The 18,910-nt window shown below is 42.7% G+C and overlaps 1 protein-coding gene and 1 long non-coding RNA gene across 5 annotated transcripts in view; one reads left to right on the top strand and one right to left on the bottom strand.

The window, feature by feature from the left end:
* Nucleotides 1–7,066, top strand: part of DCAF12 (DDB1 and CUL4 associated factor 12) — a 28,109-nt gene extending 21,043 nt beyond the window's left edge. The window contains exon 9 of the mRNA XM_085303006.1: nucleotides 643–7,066. Within this exon, the coding sequence (XP_085159132.1) occupies nucleotides 643–801 (159 nt within the window). The 3' untranslated portion in view covers nucleotides 802–7,066. The remainder of the gene's footprint in view (nucleotides 1–642) is intronic.
* On the bottom strand, nucleotides 4,185–18,801 carry LOC146596929 (uncharacterized). 4 transcript variants are annotated; one of them, XR_014895595.1, is made up of 6 exons: nucleotides 17,832–18,801; nucleotides 17,591–17,721; nucleotides 15,448–15,571; nucleotides 13,506–13,621; nucleotides 8,377–12,579; nucleotides 4,185–6,558 (listed from the first exon to the last, which is right to left on the bottom strand). It is a non-coding gene; the product is annotated as an uncharacterized LOC146596929 (long non-coding RNA). The 4 variants fall into 4 exon arrangements; XR_014895593.1 differs by lacking the exon at nucleotides 4,185–6,558 and having other exon boundaries at nucleotides 8,379–9,317; nucleotides 10,705–12,579; XR_014895594.1 differs by lacking the exon at nucleotides 4,185–6,558 and having other exon boundaries at nucleotides 8,379–10,810.
* Between the last annotated feature and the right edge of the window lie 109 nt (nucleotides 18,802–18,910).

Raw genomic sequence — 18,910 nt, 5'->3', positions numbered from 1 at the left:
AGAAATGTTTTCTTCAAAAGCTATGTGCAAGTGTGTTGAATGTGAGCGTAAGGCATGAAGACTACTTTTCCCATGGGCTGGTTTATAAATGGACTAAATATTATCTTTATACTTCTGAAGGTAATCTGACTTCTAGTTCTCAATACCTCATATACAAAATACACTATTTTTCAAAAGAGATGCTAATCTAACATGGTCCTCAAGGTAAAGGAGATAATTTTGTAGAGTTTTAGAAATTATAGCTTCTTGAAATAGTGCTGTGGCATGTGCTTGAGTCCTGTATGTTATCATAAAGCAGTTAGTGGCTTTGTCTAACTTACCTCCATTTTCTTTTCTATCATTATGATATAACTTTTAAAACTAAGGAAACCTGGTAACATTTTTTTCCCTCATCCTGGCCAAAAAGAAGAGGCATAAACTTGCTCAGAAAAAGCTTCAGGAAGTGTCTAATATATTCTAGTTCAAACTGATCTAAAGCTTCAGGGTATATTCCAGGAATATTAATAGAGAACTTCCCTTTTTAGGCTTTGGAAAGCATCTTTCAAAGTATCTGTCTAGATACTTAGGAAAGTATYAATCCAAAACAGATTTTTCATTTTTGTTTGGACTTCAACAATAACAATCTGAACTTTCCTTTAACAGAATCATGATGAAACCTGGAGGAATTATTTTTCTGACATTAATTTCTTCCCAAATGCTGTTTACACCCACTGCTACGACTCGTCTGGAACGAAACTCTTTGTGGCAGGAGGCCCCCTTCCATCAGGACTTCATGGGAATTATGCTGGTCTCTGGAGCTAATAACTCTTCATAAATGCTGATCTTTACACAGATTTYCACTTTTCCTTTTTTAACAAAGAAATTGTGTGATGCCATTGATTTCTGATTTAAATGCAAGTTATTTTTTGGCAGTTTTCTGTTGGTCTCCAACAGTTTTGTACATCTTTTTGAACCAGTTTTTTGCTTTAACCTTCTTGATCCTTTATATGAAGGGTTTTTGAAATCCCTTTTTATTGTATTTACTCCAAGTGACTCTTCCCTGACGTTTAGGCTATCTTGGCCATATGCCCCCTCCCCTACTTTGCTGTGAGGTAGGATTCCTTTCTTATAGAGTGGTTGCTCCTGGGCTTTCTGTGAAAGTCTAGGGGCTGTGTGTGTGCAGGTACTTTGTCAGTTACATTACCTGGAGTGAGGACTACTTGTAATTAAAAAAAATATTAAAATATTTATAAGAGATAAGCTACTACTTTATCTGCAGAGCCTGGCCCGGGCCTGAGTTGATCTTATTTTTTAAAAGTACAAGTCTAATGACACTGTTTATATGTAGAGGAATACAGTAAATTTCAGCTGTACTCAATGGAACCCAGGAATGGATTCCCCAGGGATATTGCCCATCAAGCCCAAACTGCAGAAATGTATCTCAACAGTGTATTTGTATTTGAATAGTAGTTTTCAGCAGTCCTAGGAGCAAAATTTGATCTTCTGTTGTTCTCTGCCTATCCCAGGTATCAGCTTGCACAACTGGAGTTTCAGAGTAGGCTGTTCTGCAGCATGGCTATTGCAGGACAACATCACATCAAAACTGAGGGTTAAGGCTTAGAAGTGCAATGAGGAAATGGAGGCTAGGGACATGGGTTGTCTTGTCAATAAATGAATTAAAACTAACCATTTTCCAGGTGAGCTAAGGCTCCCAAGTTCACTGCTGTGGTAGCTCATGGGTTCCTCACAGTCTTTCTAAAACCCAGGATCTTCTTTGTCCCAGGCTGAGAGAGCTTTCTCAACCCCACGTTAGCTGTTCTGGTTAGTTGTTAGGAGAGTTGTTAGCCAGCACCTCTAACAAACAGATTGAAGAAGAAGAAGAAAAACTTTTCCCTTAGGTTGAAAAGTGTATCACAGACTTTCTAGTGAAGGCTAGAAGCTTGCCATGTAGTGAGATAGTTTAGCTCRTGTTTGTTCAGCATCTTCTGTCATCCTGCTTGCCATAGGAGATATTCAGCCTTCCCTCAGAGTCCCCTGCCTTCATTCTGCATTCATACTCCCTTGAGCTTCACCTGGGATTGTGGGTGAGGAGAATAGATGTGTGCACTCCTGGAAGAGTCCAGATCTTATCCAATACTCAGCTAAAACASAGGGCTCCAGGGTGCTGCTTTTGGTCCTCTAGCAGGCACTGGGAACTTTGGGCTTCTTACTGATGCTTCCATCCTCTGCTGGGATGAACACGCTCCTCCTGTCCCCATCACTGGCAAAGCAGGGAACATGCTAATACCTAGGCTGCTTTCATGCCAAATGGACAGTTTGCTGAAGCTGAGAAAGAAGACAAGGCAGGGAGTCATGCTCTGCTCTCCTGTCACAGCTGGGGAGTACAGCTGCCATGGTAGAATAGCACAAGTTCTTTAAGCAGCTTTTGCCAGACTTACTGGAGCTGGTCTGGCCATGTCCTTAAAGGCCCTCTTGTTCTCCATCGATATGCCAAGCAGTGAGGCTCTGGCTGCTTTTCCAGTTGGTAKTGAAGTTGAGACTTGGATGAAAATCCTGTAAGGAATGCATTTCTCTCCCATCTGGGTGGAAGTTAGAGCAAGTAAAGAGATAGAGATGTGCACCTGTTCCMGAATTATAATTTGCTTAAACTGAGTCCTGACATGGATGCTTGACAAAGATATTTGCTACAGTTTGTAATTCTGCTTCCCTTGTGGGTTGGCTGCTTAAACTGAATCAGTTCAAGCACTGTGTGCTTGGATATTCAGGGTTTTCTCAGAAAAAAGTGGCTATTGCACAATAGTAAGTGAATGAACTCTCCCAAATTATATTTTATCTAGAGTTGTTCATTGATTTTTAAATAACATTTTAGTGTCATTTATGTTGTTCTGTGATGGCAATGTATTGCTTTGAGTATTTTGGAGGCTTTGAAGAGAGGAAATAGGCAGAGAAACAAATTTTGAAATATGGCAGGRCGTGTTTTTCTGGGATTACTCCTTCAGCTGCTGTGGAAGATCACTGCTGTTGCAGGAAACATTCTGCTCAGCTCTTTTATTTGGGCTTGATTTGAGTGTGGGGCTTTTTTTTGGGGGGGGGGCAGGAAGTGGACATTTGAGCCTTTTTCAGTTTTTTAGAAACAACAGTTAATGGTTAGGCAGTTAGTGTCAAAGGAAACTCCTGGTCTAGAAATCCTCGCCCTGATGTTGATCTAACAAATTGATATTTCAGGTCTGGGCAAGGGGGCAAAGAGGGATGGATGTTCATATGGCCTGAGCTTTGGCACCCAGATTTGGAGACTGATCATCTTAGTCAGCTGAGCCTTTAGTTTACTGCAGAGGAGCAGCTCAGCACCTCTGGAAAGCATCTCACTGACTGTGACACTGATCTCCCTGAGGTACTTTTATTTGTGGTCCTAAAGCCTGGTGGCTTGAGTGCCCTTTCCCTGCTTCCCTCACTGTCCCCTTTTCTGCCTAGGAACCTTAGGACAATTCTCAGAATAATCTGGAGAATGTTGTAAAATCCTTTGGAGTTTCACAAGCTTCTGTGTATTTTTCCAGAGTGTCTTTCCTCCCTTCCTGTTCTCCCAGTAACTTCTCACATGGAGGGAGCCATCATTGTTGCATTGTAGAAAAGCTCATAAAAACTAGAAGCAAACTAGATAGYGCTGTCAAGCTTGCAAATGAATTTGAGGCGGAGAACTTCAGTCTGTTTCAGTGGTTTTTAAATGCTTGTAACAATACAGATGTTGCCTTTCCGAGWACTTTGTGTTTGGGTGTCCTTTTAAGGTAGAGATGTGAGCCCTTCAGGCATGTCATTTTCAATCYGTTCACTGGTAGAAACTGAGGCAGAGAAAGGAAATGCAAGAGCAGCTATCCAAGAGCAGGTTATAGGTGAAACAAGAACCCAGACTTTCTCACTTGGTGCAKCTGTGTTACCCTACTGATGTAGGTGTCAGAACTGACATCCAGGGTCATGGTGAGAAAGGCAAAGGTTTCCAAATGAAGTACGGGAGAGCTGGTACAGCCAGGAGTCTCTGGGCTCAGCGTGGAGGTGAGTAGGTGGGCATCCCTCACCATTCAAATGGCAGTTATGCCCCTGTGATGGGTGGATATCGTCTTGCTACACTTCAGTAGCTTAAACAGCTCACTGTGCTGAGACCCAGTGGAGTCTGAGTTTTCAGACCGTTTTAACTTTTACAGTATTTCTTAATAATTTCTCTCCCTCAGTCTTTCCTGCCCTCCTTGAATGATCTATTTGTGGTGCTTCTTCCCTCCCAGATTATCCCAGTTTTTATTGCAGCAATATTGTACTTGACAGGGGTGACCTCTGTCAGACAGAAATGGGCCTGCTGGCATTTTGACAAGCCATGTTTGAGACCTTCAGTTAGCTTTTTTTTAAACCAGAGGTAGACTTCTGAGGCTGGCTAAAGCTAGAACTGGGCAGTTGCCATTCTGTATGTTAGCTGACTGATGAGATTGAAGGGAGAGGGAAACCTTTAATCGCAGCAGAAGACAGTCAGACTTTATTTTTTTTTTGCTATTTGATGTTTCAGTAATGTGGGATCTTAGGTGCTGCAGTTGAGTGTAACAAGCAGTTAATTTTACCACTCAGTTCTTTTCATTAGACTATCATATTAATTGGGGGTATTTTTGGTATATCTGGGTATTATACTTTCAATATTCATAATCACAAGCAATCAAGCTAGTAACTAGTTATGGGTTCAGTAGTACATGGCTCATGAGTAACTGGGTAGCAGCCCGTCAGTAGCTATCAGTTGTGTGATGCACATCCCTGAGGGAGCAAAAGCTGCTTTGCTGTGTTAGCCTGAGCATAGGAATGAGAGTTAKTCACACCTGCTTTCAAACACCTTATTCCTAGTAATTCCTCTGGCCTTTCCCCTTGTGCAGCAATGTCAGCCAAGGATAATCACTGCTGCTCTCTGCAGGTGCTTTCTGGGGTTGTTTCAAGGAAGTGTGTGAACTGCAATCCACTTCTGTTTAGTTCCCTCATCAGTCTGGTGTTAGCCCAAGGTGAATAGATCATGAAATAAGAGTAAACAGATTTCTRGTTTCAGTTCTTCCACTGAGATCCATTTGAAGGCACATTGCAGGAGTGCCCAGTAATCTTACTGGATTTAGACTGTCCACAAAGGTTACACTCTGGGTGAGATTTGTGACTCTGAGGGAGACCCCCTGAACTTCATTATGGGGAATGAAGCCTCCTCCATTTGAAGTCTGTGGCAGTTTTTGTATCTTAAGGATTAAGAGATTCCTATTAGTTACTTTCCTCTAAAACTTCATACTCTTCTGTTGTCTGAGCACTTGCTTTGTACAAAGCTCGTAGCTGCAGAGACTAAGATTAAAGTTATGATCCAGCTATGTCAAGTGGTGGAGTTTGTTGTCTTAATTTCTGTCCCTCTGCTGAGAAACGCCAGCTGACCCTGTTAATGAATGTCCCTCACACAATCCAAATGTGAATTAAAGCAGGCTTGGTTAGAACATTTGTGGAAGCACCCATTTTATTTGTTTCAAGAAACCAAAAACACATTGGCTGTCAGTCACTGTATCTCGAAGAAGCATCTTCCAGCAGCCAGGTGGGAACTCAGAAGATGTGTTTGTGGTACTCTGATATCATTATTTGCCTTTAAACCCATTTTCCATGGTGTCTGAGGCGCTCTTGATTTTTAGCTTATGCTGCAATTGCTGCTGTGATTAAATTACTGAACTTGAGTAGAGCTAATATGCAGGAAGGCTGCTGAAGAGCTGTATGAAATGCAGACCAGAGTTGATACTCTGCCTAGCCCATGCTGAACCCTGGGCTACTCCAGTGGCCATATGCAAACTCTAGTTTCAAGCCAAGTGAAAACACACCTATATGCCCTGTTGGCCATCCTGCAGTTACAGCCCATGGTGTGACCACAACTCAAAGTGCAATTGTCTGAGTGTCGCAGTCTTCCATAGCTTAAGTCTCTGAAGGACAGACACTAAGAATTTGCCCAGGCCCTAGAGGAGGGGGAATGGCAAGGAGAATACAGCTACATCTCGTTTGAACGATTCTCCTGTGTGTGGTCTCCCTTGGCTTTGCGAGTGGGCACTTCAGTGGGAAGGATAGACAAGAGGGTACAAGGGAAGAGATAAAGGCCCAATAAAGGGATTTGCTATTCCTCTCCGGACACCTGAGGAGTTAATGCAGAGCAGGATCCTTCATCGTTGCTCAGGAGATACTTTGTAAAAGGGCTGAATCTGAAATGTGTTTTCAGAGAGACCAAGTAGATACTCCTTTCATTCTCATATTCCCATGTGTAATTTCCAAGGATTTAAATTAGGAAGCATCCTCCTCTTTGCTTGCAATACTGAGTTTCTTCATCAAAACCGTCTGGTACTTAGTTAATTAAAAGAATGCTGTTGATGGAAAGGAATCTTCCCAGTTAAAAAATGGAGTGCCATTTTCTAACAGCTTCTCCCTCTAGTATTGTGCTGGGACTGGTCTGGTCTAAGGAAGTGCACAGAGCTAAAACAGAGTGCTAGGGTTGATGGAGTTGGGAAAGTTTGGGCTGCCTAATCACTTCTGGACACCTTCTCCCTTTAAAAAAAAAAAAAAAGTAAAACACTTGATTATATACAATTTCTGGTCATCCAATTAYTGAATTAAAACCAAAAGAAGGATGTATAATACACTTGAAGCAGTGTGGTATGTCTTTACAGCCCTAAATATATGTATTTTTTTTGATCCCCCTCCCCTTGAACAGAAATTGTGGAGTCAATGCTTTGGTTTCTTGGGAACTGCTTTTTTAGATTCCCTTACTAATAGGGAAAATTCAGGTGCTGAATCTTACATCTCATTAAACTTGTACTTTTTATTTGCCCACTCATTTGGTTTCCTTTCCCTTTCAAGGCCTCCCACAGTCTCAGGGTATATAAATCACTATGACTCATCCAAATARTAACAAAATGGACCAACCAGAGGTTAATGTGCCTTTCTCTTATGGTACCTTGATCTTTGTAAAGTTATCTCACAAACACGTCACTGTCTTAGGGCTGGGTACATGCATCATCTTTTTCTAAGATATACGTGTTGAAGTTGCAACAGGTTTGTACTGTTACTCGTGATTCATTTGCTTTAGGATGCAGTGTAGACACAAATCAAATGCACTGGTTTGTCTTGGGGATCAGTCTTACCTGTGACATCTATCAGTGCTTGCCTGTGTGTTAACGTGTACACAAATGCTGGATCTTCCCCATTGCCTATGATGTACTTGTATATGATGCACAAACTACGCAAGGCATTTTAAAATGTGGTGATCGCAACTTCCTGCCTGATGGTAGGATGTCCTACAGTGAACTGTTATTTTTTTTTTTTGTTTTGTTTTTCCAAGTATATTTAAAGATCCAAAGCCTTGGAAAAAAATTTCAGGACTTGCTGACACTTGCTGGCTTTTGTTCTGAATCCAAGGTCTGATATTTCTTAACAGCTCTGGCAATTCCACCCCTCTAACAGCCTTTTCAGCTTTCTATTTCTGTCACGAGCTGTGTCAGAGACAGCACTGGATCCTGAACTATCATAGAAGCTGTCAAGTAAAGTAGTAGCAGCTGTCTTCAAATGTAGTGCACATTTTTAAATGTAAGGCAAAACTGTTTGAAATTGTTGATGCAGTTTGTAAATGAAGCTGTGGAAAATTGCAGGTAGTACACAAAACTAACCTGTCTGTATGTACAGCTCGTGTTCAGCATTATTTTGTAAATTGTTTTTCCTCTCTGAAAAGTGACTTTTTGAAGACAAAGGCTTCACTTTAGGCTTTGTTTCTGAGACGGCTTTGTTCTTGCAAACTCAAACTGAGATCTGGAATTTGGGCCAGGTTGCTGCCTCTTTTGTTGTTAGCAGAGGATGGTGCAATTGCTACAGGATATCCCTTCCTAGTTCTAAGCTTAATCTGATCATGAGAGCRTAGAAACAGGAATGCTTCCTCAATTGTGGCCTTAAATGGGTATGCATACACATAGGTTAGGTACAGAATTCTTCTGATATATGAGGATACTTTTGTCTTAGAATCAATACAGTTGATGTACTGATATTAATCATCAGTCAAGGAGCTTTAGTATATGTGTATTTCCTGTTCTGTCTTTTCTCTGTACCCCAGCACAGATTTAACCTCAAGTTCAGGTTAAGTTTCTGCTAACTTTGGTGTTTCATAAAATTCAGTCAAGTACCCTCTTTATATGCAGTCACTTTTCAGAGTAGAACAGATTGGTTTCACCTTATTTTGTAATCTTCAGCACTCTTTTCTTTCCGATTTACCTTTCCCTAGCTTACCTTTAATAATCAATTCAATTCAAATCAATTCAAAGCTGTTTGCCTAGTCTGAAAARTACCAAGTCATAATAAAAAGAAAATGTGACCCACCGTGGAAAGATCAGTTTGTTCTTTTACCATAAATTTCAGTTACTGTCTGGCTGAATCAAAAATGGTGACTTTCACTCCTGCAAAATCTGTGAAGCTGCAGTTCTCTTGCCTCCATATTGCATAGTTGATGTCAGCAGGTGTGGAAGTGGAGGTGGCCTCCTTCTGCATCTAATGTGTTGATCCTWGGTGTTCTAGGCAAGAGAATTGCACCTTTGGCTCTTTTTTCAAGGTCATAACTGAAGACTCATATAGAGGGCAAAAAGCAAAAGGCTCATCACTGACTTTTTGCTGACTTTTGATCCCATTTAAAGGCTTTTCCCACAGATTTTGTTTGTCTTGCAAATTGATGAGTTATGAGAAAACTGTACTACTAATCACAGCTAAACTCTGCCCTATGCTTAAATGACTAAAGTTACTCTAATTGGCTTTGGCCAGTGGTAATACTAAAAGCTGGCTGTGTTCAGAGATGAGCTGGTATTTGAATGTTTGAGCAATGGAAGCCTTGAGGTTTTGCTCCATCATGTCTTACGTATATGACTGCAGATTAACTGCTTCTRAAGTGCTTCAATGGAAACCGCTGGTCATCCATCTTCAGATGAGGTGTGTAGATGGCATGGGGAAGAACCAGTTTTTTCAGTGGTCATAGTCACTTACTCTCCCCCTGGTCACTCAAGGTTCCCAATGCATTTGTTGTTTCTTGTTTTCATGATTGACTAAGAGTACTATGCTTTACTGCTGCCACCAGCCACCTCCACGTGCTTCCTGCTGGCATGATGGAATGAAAGGGCCTTGTCTGCAGCTCTCTCCACCTGGCTGTTTATTGAATTAGCACTGGGTATGTGTGCAGGGATGTAAATGCCATCTGTGATTTACTACTTCAGTTGGGTGCTCTCCAGGCAGCGCTCACAACACAGGCAATAGCGGCATCATTGCTAAAATGTCTGGATTTAAAACAAACAAAAAAAAAACAAACCAAAAACCCACTTCTAACAGGCACTGTCACTCTTGTTCAAATGCTTTGTCTCCATTCTCGGCCTCTTGTCCTGACCTCACTCCCTCCTGGCCACCCTCCACCCCGCTGGACTTGAGCAGGTTCCCTGTTCTTTTTTGACTTACTACTTTAGATACCAGTTCTGAAAAGCCTAGGCACAYATGTTTAAGCTGCATTTTATGAAACTTCTGCACCCACTTAAGCAGTAACTTACTGAATTGGGGCCTTGCTTACAGGCTCCCTATTCATTTGATCCAGCTCTAGATGTCTCTCTGAACTAGTATCCCCCTTTCAGTCTGAAGGGCTTTGCTCCAAACTCATTCCTGCTCTGTGGAGGAGTCAGTTCCTCTACTAATGGCTATTTCAATGAGGTTGTTCTTATTTTCCCCCTATTTATTCTGGGGTTCACCGCATATGTACAAAATGCTATTGATATTTTTTCTCAACTTCCTCCTGAATGTGGTATAGGGGTCCACCCTGTGGGGCATCAGAACTGTTTGTCCACTTTCAAAGTGCACAAAAGCAAGGATTTCTTAAATGAACAAGCTTTAGTGAGGAAAAGCAGCTGCATACACAGAATTGGAAAGGTATCTCTGGGTAGAATAGGTAAGGGAGCAGTTTAAGATTTTTAAATAAAAGAACAGAGTAACTGAGCTTTGGGGTTTTTTAAAATTGCTTTAACTAGATGCTTCTCTGTGTTCTTGTAACAGAAAGTTGCAATGTATACTGAGATTTTTGTTGATCAATGCAAAATGTGCCTCTCAACTATAATGCAAAAGTCTGTCTGTCTCACTTTGTGTTTGCAATGCAAGGAGTTCAACTGAAGACTTAATTTTAATTCTTGTTTCTTGCTCTTAAGTGTTAACATCCACAGAACAGTCCTTGCTGGTCTTTCGCAAGCATCATACAACACTATCTCCCTATTTCACGGCAGAAAAGGGGATTGCATTGAGCACTGGAACTTGCTGAACTTCCTTGGTTTGAGAGAGACACTGGAGAGAAGAGTTCAGGTTCCATGTGCTTTAAATATAACTTTAAAGCAATGCAGCTACTCTGTCAGATCAGCACCATTTTCTACCTTTCGCTCCATTTAGATGGGAATATAAAAGTAAACCCAGCAATATGTGATCCAGTTGATGTGCTTGAAGGTGGAACGTGGGGTTTTTGAAATTTGAGGACTGAGAATTTCTCTTGCATGGAAGAACTCAATGTGGGTACAAAAGTTTGGATCTCTGATTACAGCTCTTCTGTCAGCTTGCTAAATGCAAACAAGTACTTTGAACTCYTCTGAAGACAACTGTGGTAGAAGAGCTGTGAAGGTGTAGGCTGGAACTTACCATGTTAGGTCATCTGCGTGTTCCTCGACTACATGGGCAATGTATCAGTGATTTTACAGATTGATATCCATGTGTCTGTCACAAATAACTGCTGTCTGGGGTGAACCTGTTAATAGATACATTTCCAGATCAAATTAAGAGCCTAATTTTCCATCTTGCATTAACCGGGTTACTGTGTTCACATGCCAGAAAGATGTTGCTCTTTGAAAAAGCATGTTAGTGTGTGTGGCAATGACCCATGCACTTTTTAAATACCTAGATCTTGTACATTCTCACTTGAGTATTGTTAATCATGCTGTAGTCTGACAAATGGATCTTTTACTACTGCCCTGTTATATAGAATAATTGTAATTAACTGCAGTTTGTTTTTCCACTACTTGAAGTTGTGTGATCTGAAAATTGGTGAACAAAAAGTATTTGTGCATCTTACTATGGGTATCTCTAAATAAAATGTATTTGTATAGTGTGTTGGTTGATGGTTCTCTTTACTTGCTAATCCTCCTGTTGCTAGTAGATCCAGGGCAGGCTGAGAGCAAGTAGCCTAGGGTTTCTCCAATAGTTTGGCCTTTGTGCTTACATGACTTTTTCAAAGGAAATTTCTTTTTTCTTCATCAGTGATTGGATTGATATCCCAAGAGCAGGTTCTTAGCTTGTACCTATTTTTTGTTCACTAAAACATCAGTCCTGTTCAGTGTACAGCTGCATAACACTCCCTACTCCATAGGAAATGTATCTAACGGCATGGTTGGGACTGTTGTGCTCTTCCAGATGTTTTTGGTAAGGATCTCAAAGCATCCCCTTCCTATTCTTTTGTTCTGGTACATCATTACTGCTAAGGTAATAGTTTCTTTTTGGTCCCTTTATCTTCATAAGAAGGAAATACCCAAGAGGTGTTAGTCAGTACAGAATGTAAATATAGAGCTAAGGATTTAAGAGAGATCTCTTGCACCAGAACTGTGCATCTGTAGCACTAGATCTGCCACTGTCTCCCCGTTGCACAGGAGAAGTGGGGATTTCAGTCCAGCTGGCCTATTTCACTGCCTCTTTTCCCCTGGCTGGAATTGGGACAGTGGTGTTGGGGAGAGGAGGAATGCTCTCAGAAAGACTACCTAAGCATAAAGCCATGTGCCTAAGAGCAGCTCCTATACCACCATTTATTTTGCATGTGACCTCAACCTGAAATTAGTTTCCACAGTGGCTTTTTGTTGGACAAACTGCAGCTTTGCACACAAGCTGGGAGAAACTATTTCTCCAGCTGCACCAGCTCAGTTCCCTGGCACTGTTACTAAAGCTTGCTGATGCCTGAAGAAACAAAAGGATGAGCAGAGTACCATAAGCACGTGAATGCTGCTATCCTACTGAGCCTTGCAGTAAATTTTGAGATCTCAGAGATGCAGAAAAATTTCCATAGCCCTGAGATAGAGTCACGTGGTAAGACAGGACTGAAAAAATGTTCGTACTAGTACAACCTACAGCTCCTGGCTTGTCTTGTGTTATAGCTATGAGTTCAGATGAATTTCAGCCACTATCTTAGTATGAAAGCTGCAGGTGAACTGCCTGTGGGCTGTGTTTTGTTTCTAGATGATCACGTTTCCTCTCTGGACAATTGCTGTGCCTGCTTAATGCAGAACCTGGCCCAAAGCCTGAGCGTTCCTGCCAGGTTGATGCTTTGTTTCTATCCCTAGACCTTATGAAAGAGAGGAGGATGAATGTTGAAGACCTCAGGAAGTCCTAAGACAGTCAGTACTCATTCTGCTGGTCCTAGAAGTATGTCTCAGCAATGAAGACTCCAGTTCCTCTCTCAGTGGTTGATTCTGGCGTTCACTTATTTCATCCCATCCATCTGGCCTGCAGGTCCCCTTGTTTTTCCATTCACTGTGTAGACAGAGCACAGTTTGTTCCCTTCCATGCTGCAGCTCATCCCTTTGTATTAGAGACATTTTTAAAAATTGTTCAATGGCCATGGTCTTCACTTCTTAGACTTAGTCCCAGTTCCCTTAGACTTAGTCCCAGTTCCCTCAGCACTTTCTCACAGTCTACGCTTGGCACGTGTGCATGTGGCCATCCTCATTTCTGGCTGTAGACCTGAAAGATGGATTGCATTCCTTGGCCTAGAGCCTGTACCAGGTCTAGGCTGCTATTGATTGTGCTTTTACTGTACAGTACAAACACTGTGGCAGTGCACATTATCCCTCCCTTTCAACACTCAATCTCCTGCTTGTCTCGAACTCCCAGCCCAGCTATTGCACGTTTGCTTGGCTGTCATCACTTTCCTGCTTGGGTGTATTTTGTTTCCGACCTTTACAACTTGGGATCTCAGCTCTTGCCAGTTGGTGGCACCGCTGCTGCAGAACAAGGAAGCCAAATCCCAGCAGCCCTGTGGGAATAGCTTCATACTGGTACTGTTCAGCTCTTCCTAACCATAGCTGTACTCATCCCATCTCCTTCTGAATGAAAGACTAAAATAGGCTTCCCTAGTAAAGGGGTTTTCAAGGTGATGCTCACAGTAAATGAATACACAAATGAGGAGATGCCAAACATGCTGCCTGAGTGTTCCTAGAGCATGGGCAGCCCGTTTCTGTTAGAGACTGAAAGTGAGCAAGTTCACAGTGAACAGAAAACAAGCACCTCAGTGCCTTGTCTCCCAGCCTCCTCAGTTCACCCCAACCTCCTTATCTGGAAGAAAAAATGTCAGGATGGGTTTAGTCCCCTGCATAGCTCAAGGGACCATGCTGCCAAGATGTCACTCGGAAACTACTGATTAGCTGCTCCAAAGCACTGTCCTGCTCACAGGTTCTTACCTGCCCCTCTTTATTAAGGTGCACCACAAGCTGSGAGAGGTAAGAGATGAGCCACAGGCCTTAGGTGCAGGCGTGCAGTCAAAAAGGTCAACATGATGGATAGTTACTGGGACTTTCTGTAGCAAAGACATGAAAACATGATCCATCTCTTCAGCTGTGGTGGCAGTGTGCTGAGAGATGCTGGACACCTTGCAGCAGCTGGGCCAGCAAGGATACCAGTAAAGCGCTATTAAGCTATAACTGCTTCCGATCCTGTTCTCTCATAAAGCCATTTCCTATAGACTTCCCCCCCCCCCTCCAGGAAAGAAATTCTAGGGTAATGACAACTTGTCATGTGTCCTTCCAGGAGCATCTCTTTCTTGCTAACCACAGGAACACAGCTTTAACTTTTTACCTGTATGATTATGCTTCAACTCCAAAAGATTTATTTTCACTGTCACCTTGGTGCTGCTGCATGTTGTGCTTGGAGCACATTTGATTTTGGAAAAAGGTTTTAATTCTGTACCCTGGGCTGCTGAACTCTTTGCTTAAYGTGAGGATTATTTGCTTCATCGTCTTTTAGGGACTAAGGTGAGGTTGACCAGTCTGTATTTCAAGCTAACTGCTTTGTTCCTGCCACTGCCTGTTGCTGCATCTACAAATGGTTCTTTTATAATTTATAGCAGGTGATTGACATTTAAGTATAGTTGGCAAATATCCTTGGACATTCAATTCCAGACATTCTCTAAAATACATTACAGGATAAGAATGGCTGTTATTTATCCTTAGCTGAAGTTTTGGGGAAAATGGCAAATACTGGAGCACCTAGCTTCCTCTTTACAACACTACTAGTTTATTACCTATGAATTACAGGTGCACCTCCGTTATCTGGATTAAGGGAGAGTGGAGATTCCACTAGGCACATTAGAACACAGCTGATAAAGGCAGATGCTCTGTGAGCACTGAGAGAAGCTCTGTAGAGCATGAGGCAAAGACRCTTAAAAGTCTCTAACAGGGCACAATATTAGGTCGATAAAGCTTCACGTCAGCTCAGCAATGGCCTGGCTCATGTTGATGCAGCCAAGTAACTGAAATAGCTTTGCACTTGTGGAGCTGAGCTAATCATCCATCCCAGAGTGCCCTAGCTCTGCATGAAAACAACTTGTGTGTGCCTGCATGATTGATCTGAAACCTGGATACATTGCACAGAGATAAATTATGAGTGGCCTGTAACTAAAATAAAAGAGACAGAGATAAAGCAAATTCTTCTACGTTAGCCGGCTAGAAGAACTTTTATAAGCTGTATCAGCAAAAGGACATTTTACTTGCAAGAACTTTAAAGCTCTTAAAGAACAATTTCTAGCAATCATATAGGTCCATTAGTAGATGACTTTAAAAGTACTAACAGATGATTATAAAAGTAGAAGTATTCCAAAAATATTTGTTCCATTGAGAAGAAGCAGGATACTATGCTAGTGTCAGTAGAAGAGAAGAAATAGTTGGTTATTAACTGATGGTCTGACTAATACTAAGTAACATTTAACAGTCAGAAAATGCTTTTTTTTTTTTAATCACTGAGCCTAGTGTATTTGCACCCAATATTACTTTAAGACCTGACCAAGGAAACTTCTGTCTTGATGGGGATAATTTTAATCTTGGAAAATTATAGGAGGTTGAAGTGTGCCAATGTCTGAGCAGGGCACACAGGGCACACCAGATACCTACAGACTACTTTCCTTGATGTAAGAGGTAGGCAAAATAATGGAAAACTGATACAGGATTTGATTAATAAAGAATTCAAGGCTATGTATACAGTTAATGCTTAGCAACATGACTGTGTAGAAAACAAGTCTTGTTCAACAAAGTCTGTTTAATTTTTAGAGATTGTTTGGCTGATAAAGATAACAGTGAGCATGTCACRCAATTAAATCTGGGAGTATGATGGAACAAAGGCAGCACTCACCATTAGCAGAGCACACACTGCACGGATTAAGAACTGTCAACATCCTCCCTGAAACAGGTGTTTCTAATGAGGTTCTGCAAGATCAATACCAGGCTCAGATGTGTTACACAGTCTCTTCATAAATCTGGAAATAAGTAGAAAGTCACTGCTGATAAAATCTTTCACGGGAAAGTTTGGAGGAATGGAAAATAACAAGGAGGATAAGGCAGTTTTACAGAGTAATTTCAGAATCTGGTCACATGAAAATGCATCATCTTTTTAATATAGCCAGATTACAAGGTTAGAAAATTTGGAGCAAGGGCTGCGGGCTGCACCTACAGAATATGGTCTGCCAGCAGGAATGCACCAATTCTGAAAGGATTTAAGGGTTATAGTGAACAAGCAATCGAGCATGAATTCCCAGGATGATACTTAGACACACGAGACTAATGCAGCCCTTGGTTGTTAGGAACTTTAATGGCTTAGGCTATAGGAGGGCCAGACACAATGGTATCTTCACCTTTTCTACCACTAATGTTGCAAATCAGTGCATAGCAGCTGTATTAGAAAGGCTTGCTTCCATAACTGAAAATGGTAACCCTTTCAACCACAAACGTTGATGAAACCTTGCTTCTGCATGGATATTAACGCAAATGCATTAAAACCTATTTCTAGACTGAATTCTTAGGAGCATCATCCCAAGTCTTAATGCAGCAGAACTCCTGGTACACCAATGGTGTAACATCTCTTGACACAATTCTCTTCTGCATCCAAGATTTTCAGTTGGCTCTACTATACCTAAGACAGAATTCCTAATTCCCTGTAAACTCAACTAAAACCTTAGAGTCAAGTTTGGTTCTTTAGCATGGAACATCTCCTTTATAGAGTTTGTGAGAATGACTGGGTTATGTTAGCTTTCTGGGGCTATTAGAGTACATTTTTGGAGAAAGACACATCACACCTGTTGATGAAGGTGTGATCGGTTAAAGGTATAAGAACACTTTGTAGAGAAGAGTAATATCCTTATTAGATCAAGTGATACAGTTCAGGAAAAAACACACAAAGAAAATGCAACTTCAGACTAAATTGAGAAAAACTGCTCAGAACTTCCTTGTCCGGACAGTCTGAGAGGCAAGGGTAGGCAGCATCAGAAGTAGAAGTGAGCGTTAACAAGAGGAGGGACGATCGGTCACTACTATCCAAGCCTGTGAGGAATAAATGGCTCTCATTTATTGTCGTCCGTAACACAGAAGTAGCGCAGACTTCTGGAACACGGAGGTGTTCTTAACACAAGTACTTAAAACACACACACACACACACAAGTAAATCTGACTGACAAGCAGATTGCCAGCCCACCACAATGGTGGTTTTCAGCCTGTAGTATGCAGACTGCAGGGTATTTAAGAAATCTGCAATAGGTGACAAAAAAAAGCACTCCTGAAAGCTTAAAAATACAGCCCAGTGGGATTTGTTCCTCCACTGGAATAATTTTTAACAGCTAGAAAACTCCAAAGGTTGCAGATCCTTGTAATGGCTTATAAAGCTCTGACATAGGCAGAGGTGGGTAGGTTAAGTAGCTAAGTTGGTAGGATTTGCCTGTCAGGCTTAATCAAACCTTTGCTCTGCTGAGTTCAGGGTCTTCTTTCCAACCCTGATGTAATGGACATCCAGAGCGAGGGCGAGAATCCCTGTCCCTGAGCCTCCATTATTTCATGTCTTTACTATTAAAGCTTTCAGAGGAGAGCTAAAGTACACCACTTTCCCATTTGTATTTAATCCACATACAGCAGAGAGAAGTCCACACTGTTTTTGTCCTGATATCCTCCTTAATTTTCTCTTATTCCAAATGCTCCTAGGCTGGATTCTGTGCGATATTCAGCGACATCCTCCAGCCAGCACCACACCATCTGACTATAGCATCCCAAGAGCTCTCAGCCTTTGTTGTTGTGTTGCTGCACATCAAGTATCCATCTTGATTAGCACAGAATTGCCAAGTCATGATGAAAGAATGCTAATACTGCTGATTAAATCTGCACAGATTATGGAGCCACAGACATGTTTGTCACAAAGCTCGTGAAACTTTGTTTAGAGCTGTAATTAACTCTCTCTCCTTAACAGTAATAAAGCAAAATATCAACAGTTGCCTCAAGAAAATCAGTACTACCTGTATGTTGTCTGCGCTGAAGTTCAACTTCTCTCTAAAGGCCCCTCTGTTTTATTGGGAGAAGATGGGGATTGGGAGGTCTTGCTGCTTCCAAATGGTGGGAACTGTCATGGCTCCTTCCCATCTAGGGACTAAATGACCAAGGAAGCAAGTCATTTAAATCTATCTAGTTAATCTGGCTAAGCAGTGAAATCAGAAGCACAAACAACATTGAGATTTGATGCTCTTCTTCTCTACTCACCTGGACAGCTTGGTTATCAAGTGGAAGAGGATGAACAAACAGCAGTAATGGAAACGACTTCAGAAAGGGACAAAAACTAGAGGACATTCATTCCCTGGCACTTCCAGAGATAAACACATCTCATGCCTCAAGTGCTTTTACCAACTGTGCCTGCTCAGCAGAGACAAATCTCCACATAAGCTAAGGTAACCTCCTCTGCACCTTTAATATGCCAGGCCTTTCAAAGAAGGAATGCCACAAGGGTACATCTGCTCCATTTTGGGCAACAAGACAGTTGTTGTGCAGGGCTCAAGGGGAAAGACACACAGACGGTTGAAAGCAGAAAGGAAAAGGTTCTATTTTCTTCCTGGATCGCAGCCTGAACCTCCCCTCCCTAGAGGCCAAGCTACTCTTTTCCTCATCATCTGCCCTGTCATCATTCAAGTTAGGTTGCCATTTGTGCTTGGGGGCACTGCCAGGAACTGCACGGAGCAGTCCAGACATGCCCCTGCAGCATTCCCCCCATGCTGCTCTCCATTAGTCTCCAGCATCCTCTCCTTCCCCTGGTCCTTCTGCACTGCAGCTATCCTTTGGCCCGGTGCCGTCTGGGACTCCTCCCGACAACAGGATGCCTCCCACCGTCCAACTTGCCGAAAGAGCCCACGTAAGCGCGCAGTTGTTTCTAATTCCCTGGCCGCGCAGGCACTGCGCTGTTGGATGGCAAGGAGAGCACACAGAGAAGCCTTTGGGTCCTCCAACCCGCAGGGCGCCTGGGACAGCCGCAGGCCTGCGGTGACACCTCCAGAGGGGGCCGCGGAGCTCCACCGAGCCAAACCGGCGCCCTCCGCGCGAACCGCCGCCTCGGCGAGACCGGGAGCGACCGGGCGGGGATCTGGAGGGCCCGGCCGGCCGGCCGGCCGGCCGCCGCCTCCCGGGCCTCCCCTCCGCAGCCTGCCCGGGCCAACGGCCAAGCGGCGGCAACGGCGCTTCCCGTCAGCGCGGCGCCGCCTCGTGACGTCACGCCCGGCAGGGGGCGGAGCCGAGCGACCCCCTCCGCGGAGCCCGGGTCACGTGACGGGGGGAGGCGCCGGCCTCGCCGG

The sequence above is a fragment of the Rhea americana genome, unplaced genomic scaffold (genome assembly GCF_003343005.1).
Source record: "Rhea americana isolate MKP2758 unplaced genomic scaffold, rheAme1 scaffold_196, whole genome shotgun sequence".
Classification (NCBI taxonomy): Eukaryota; Metazoa; Chordata; class Aves; order Rheiformes; family Rheidae; genus Rhea; species Rhea americana.
The sequence above is the reverse complement of the archived record's forward strand: the minus strand, read 5'-3'. Positions and strand labels throughout refer to the sequence as shown.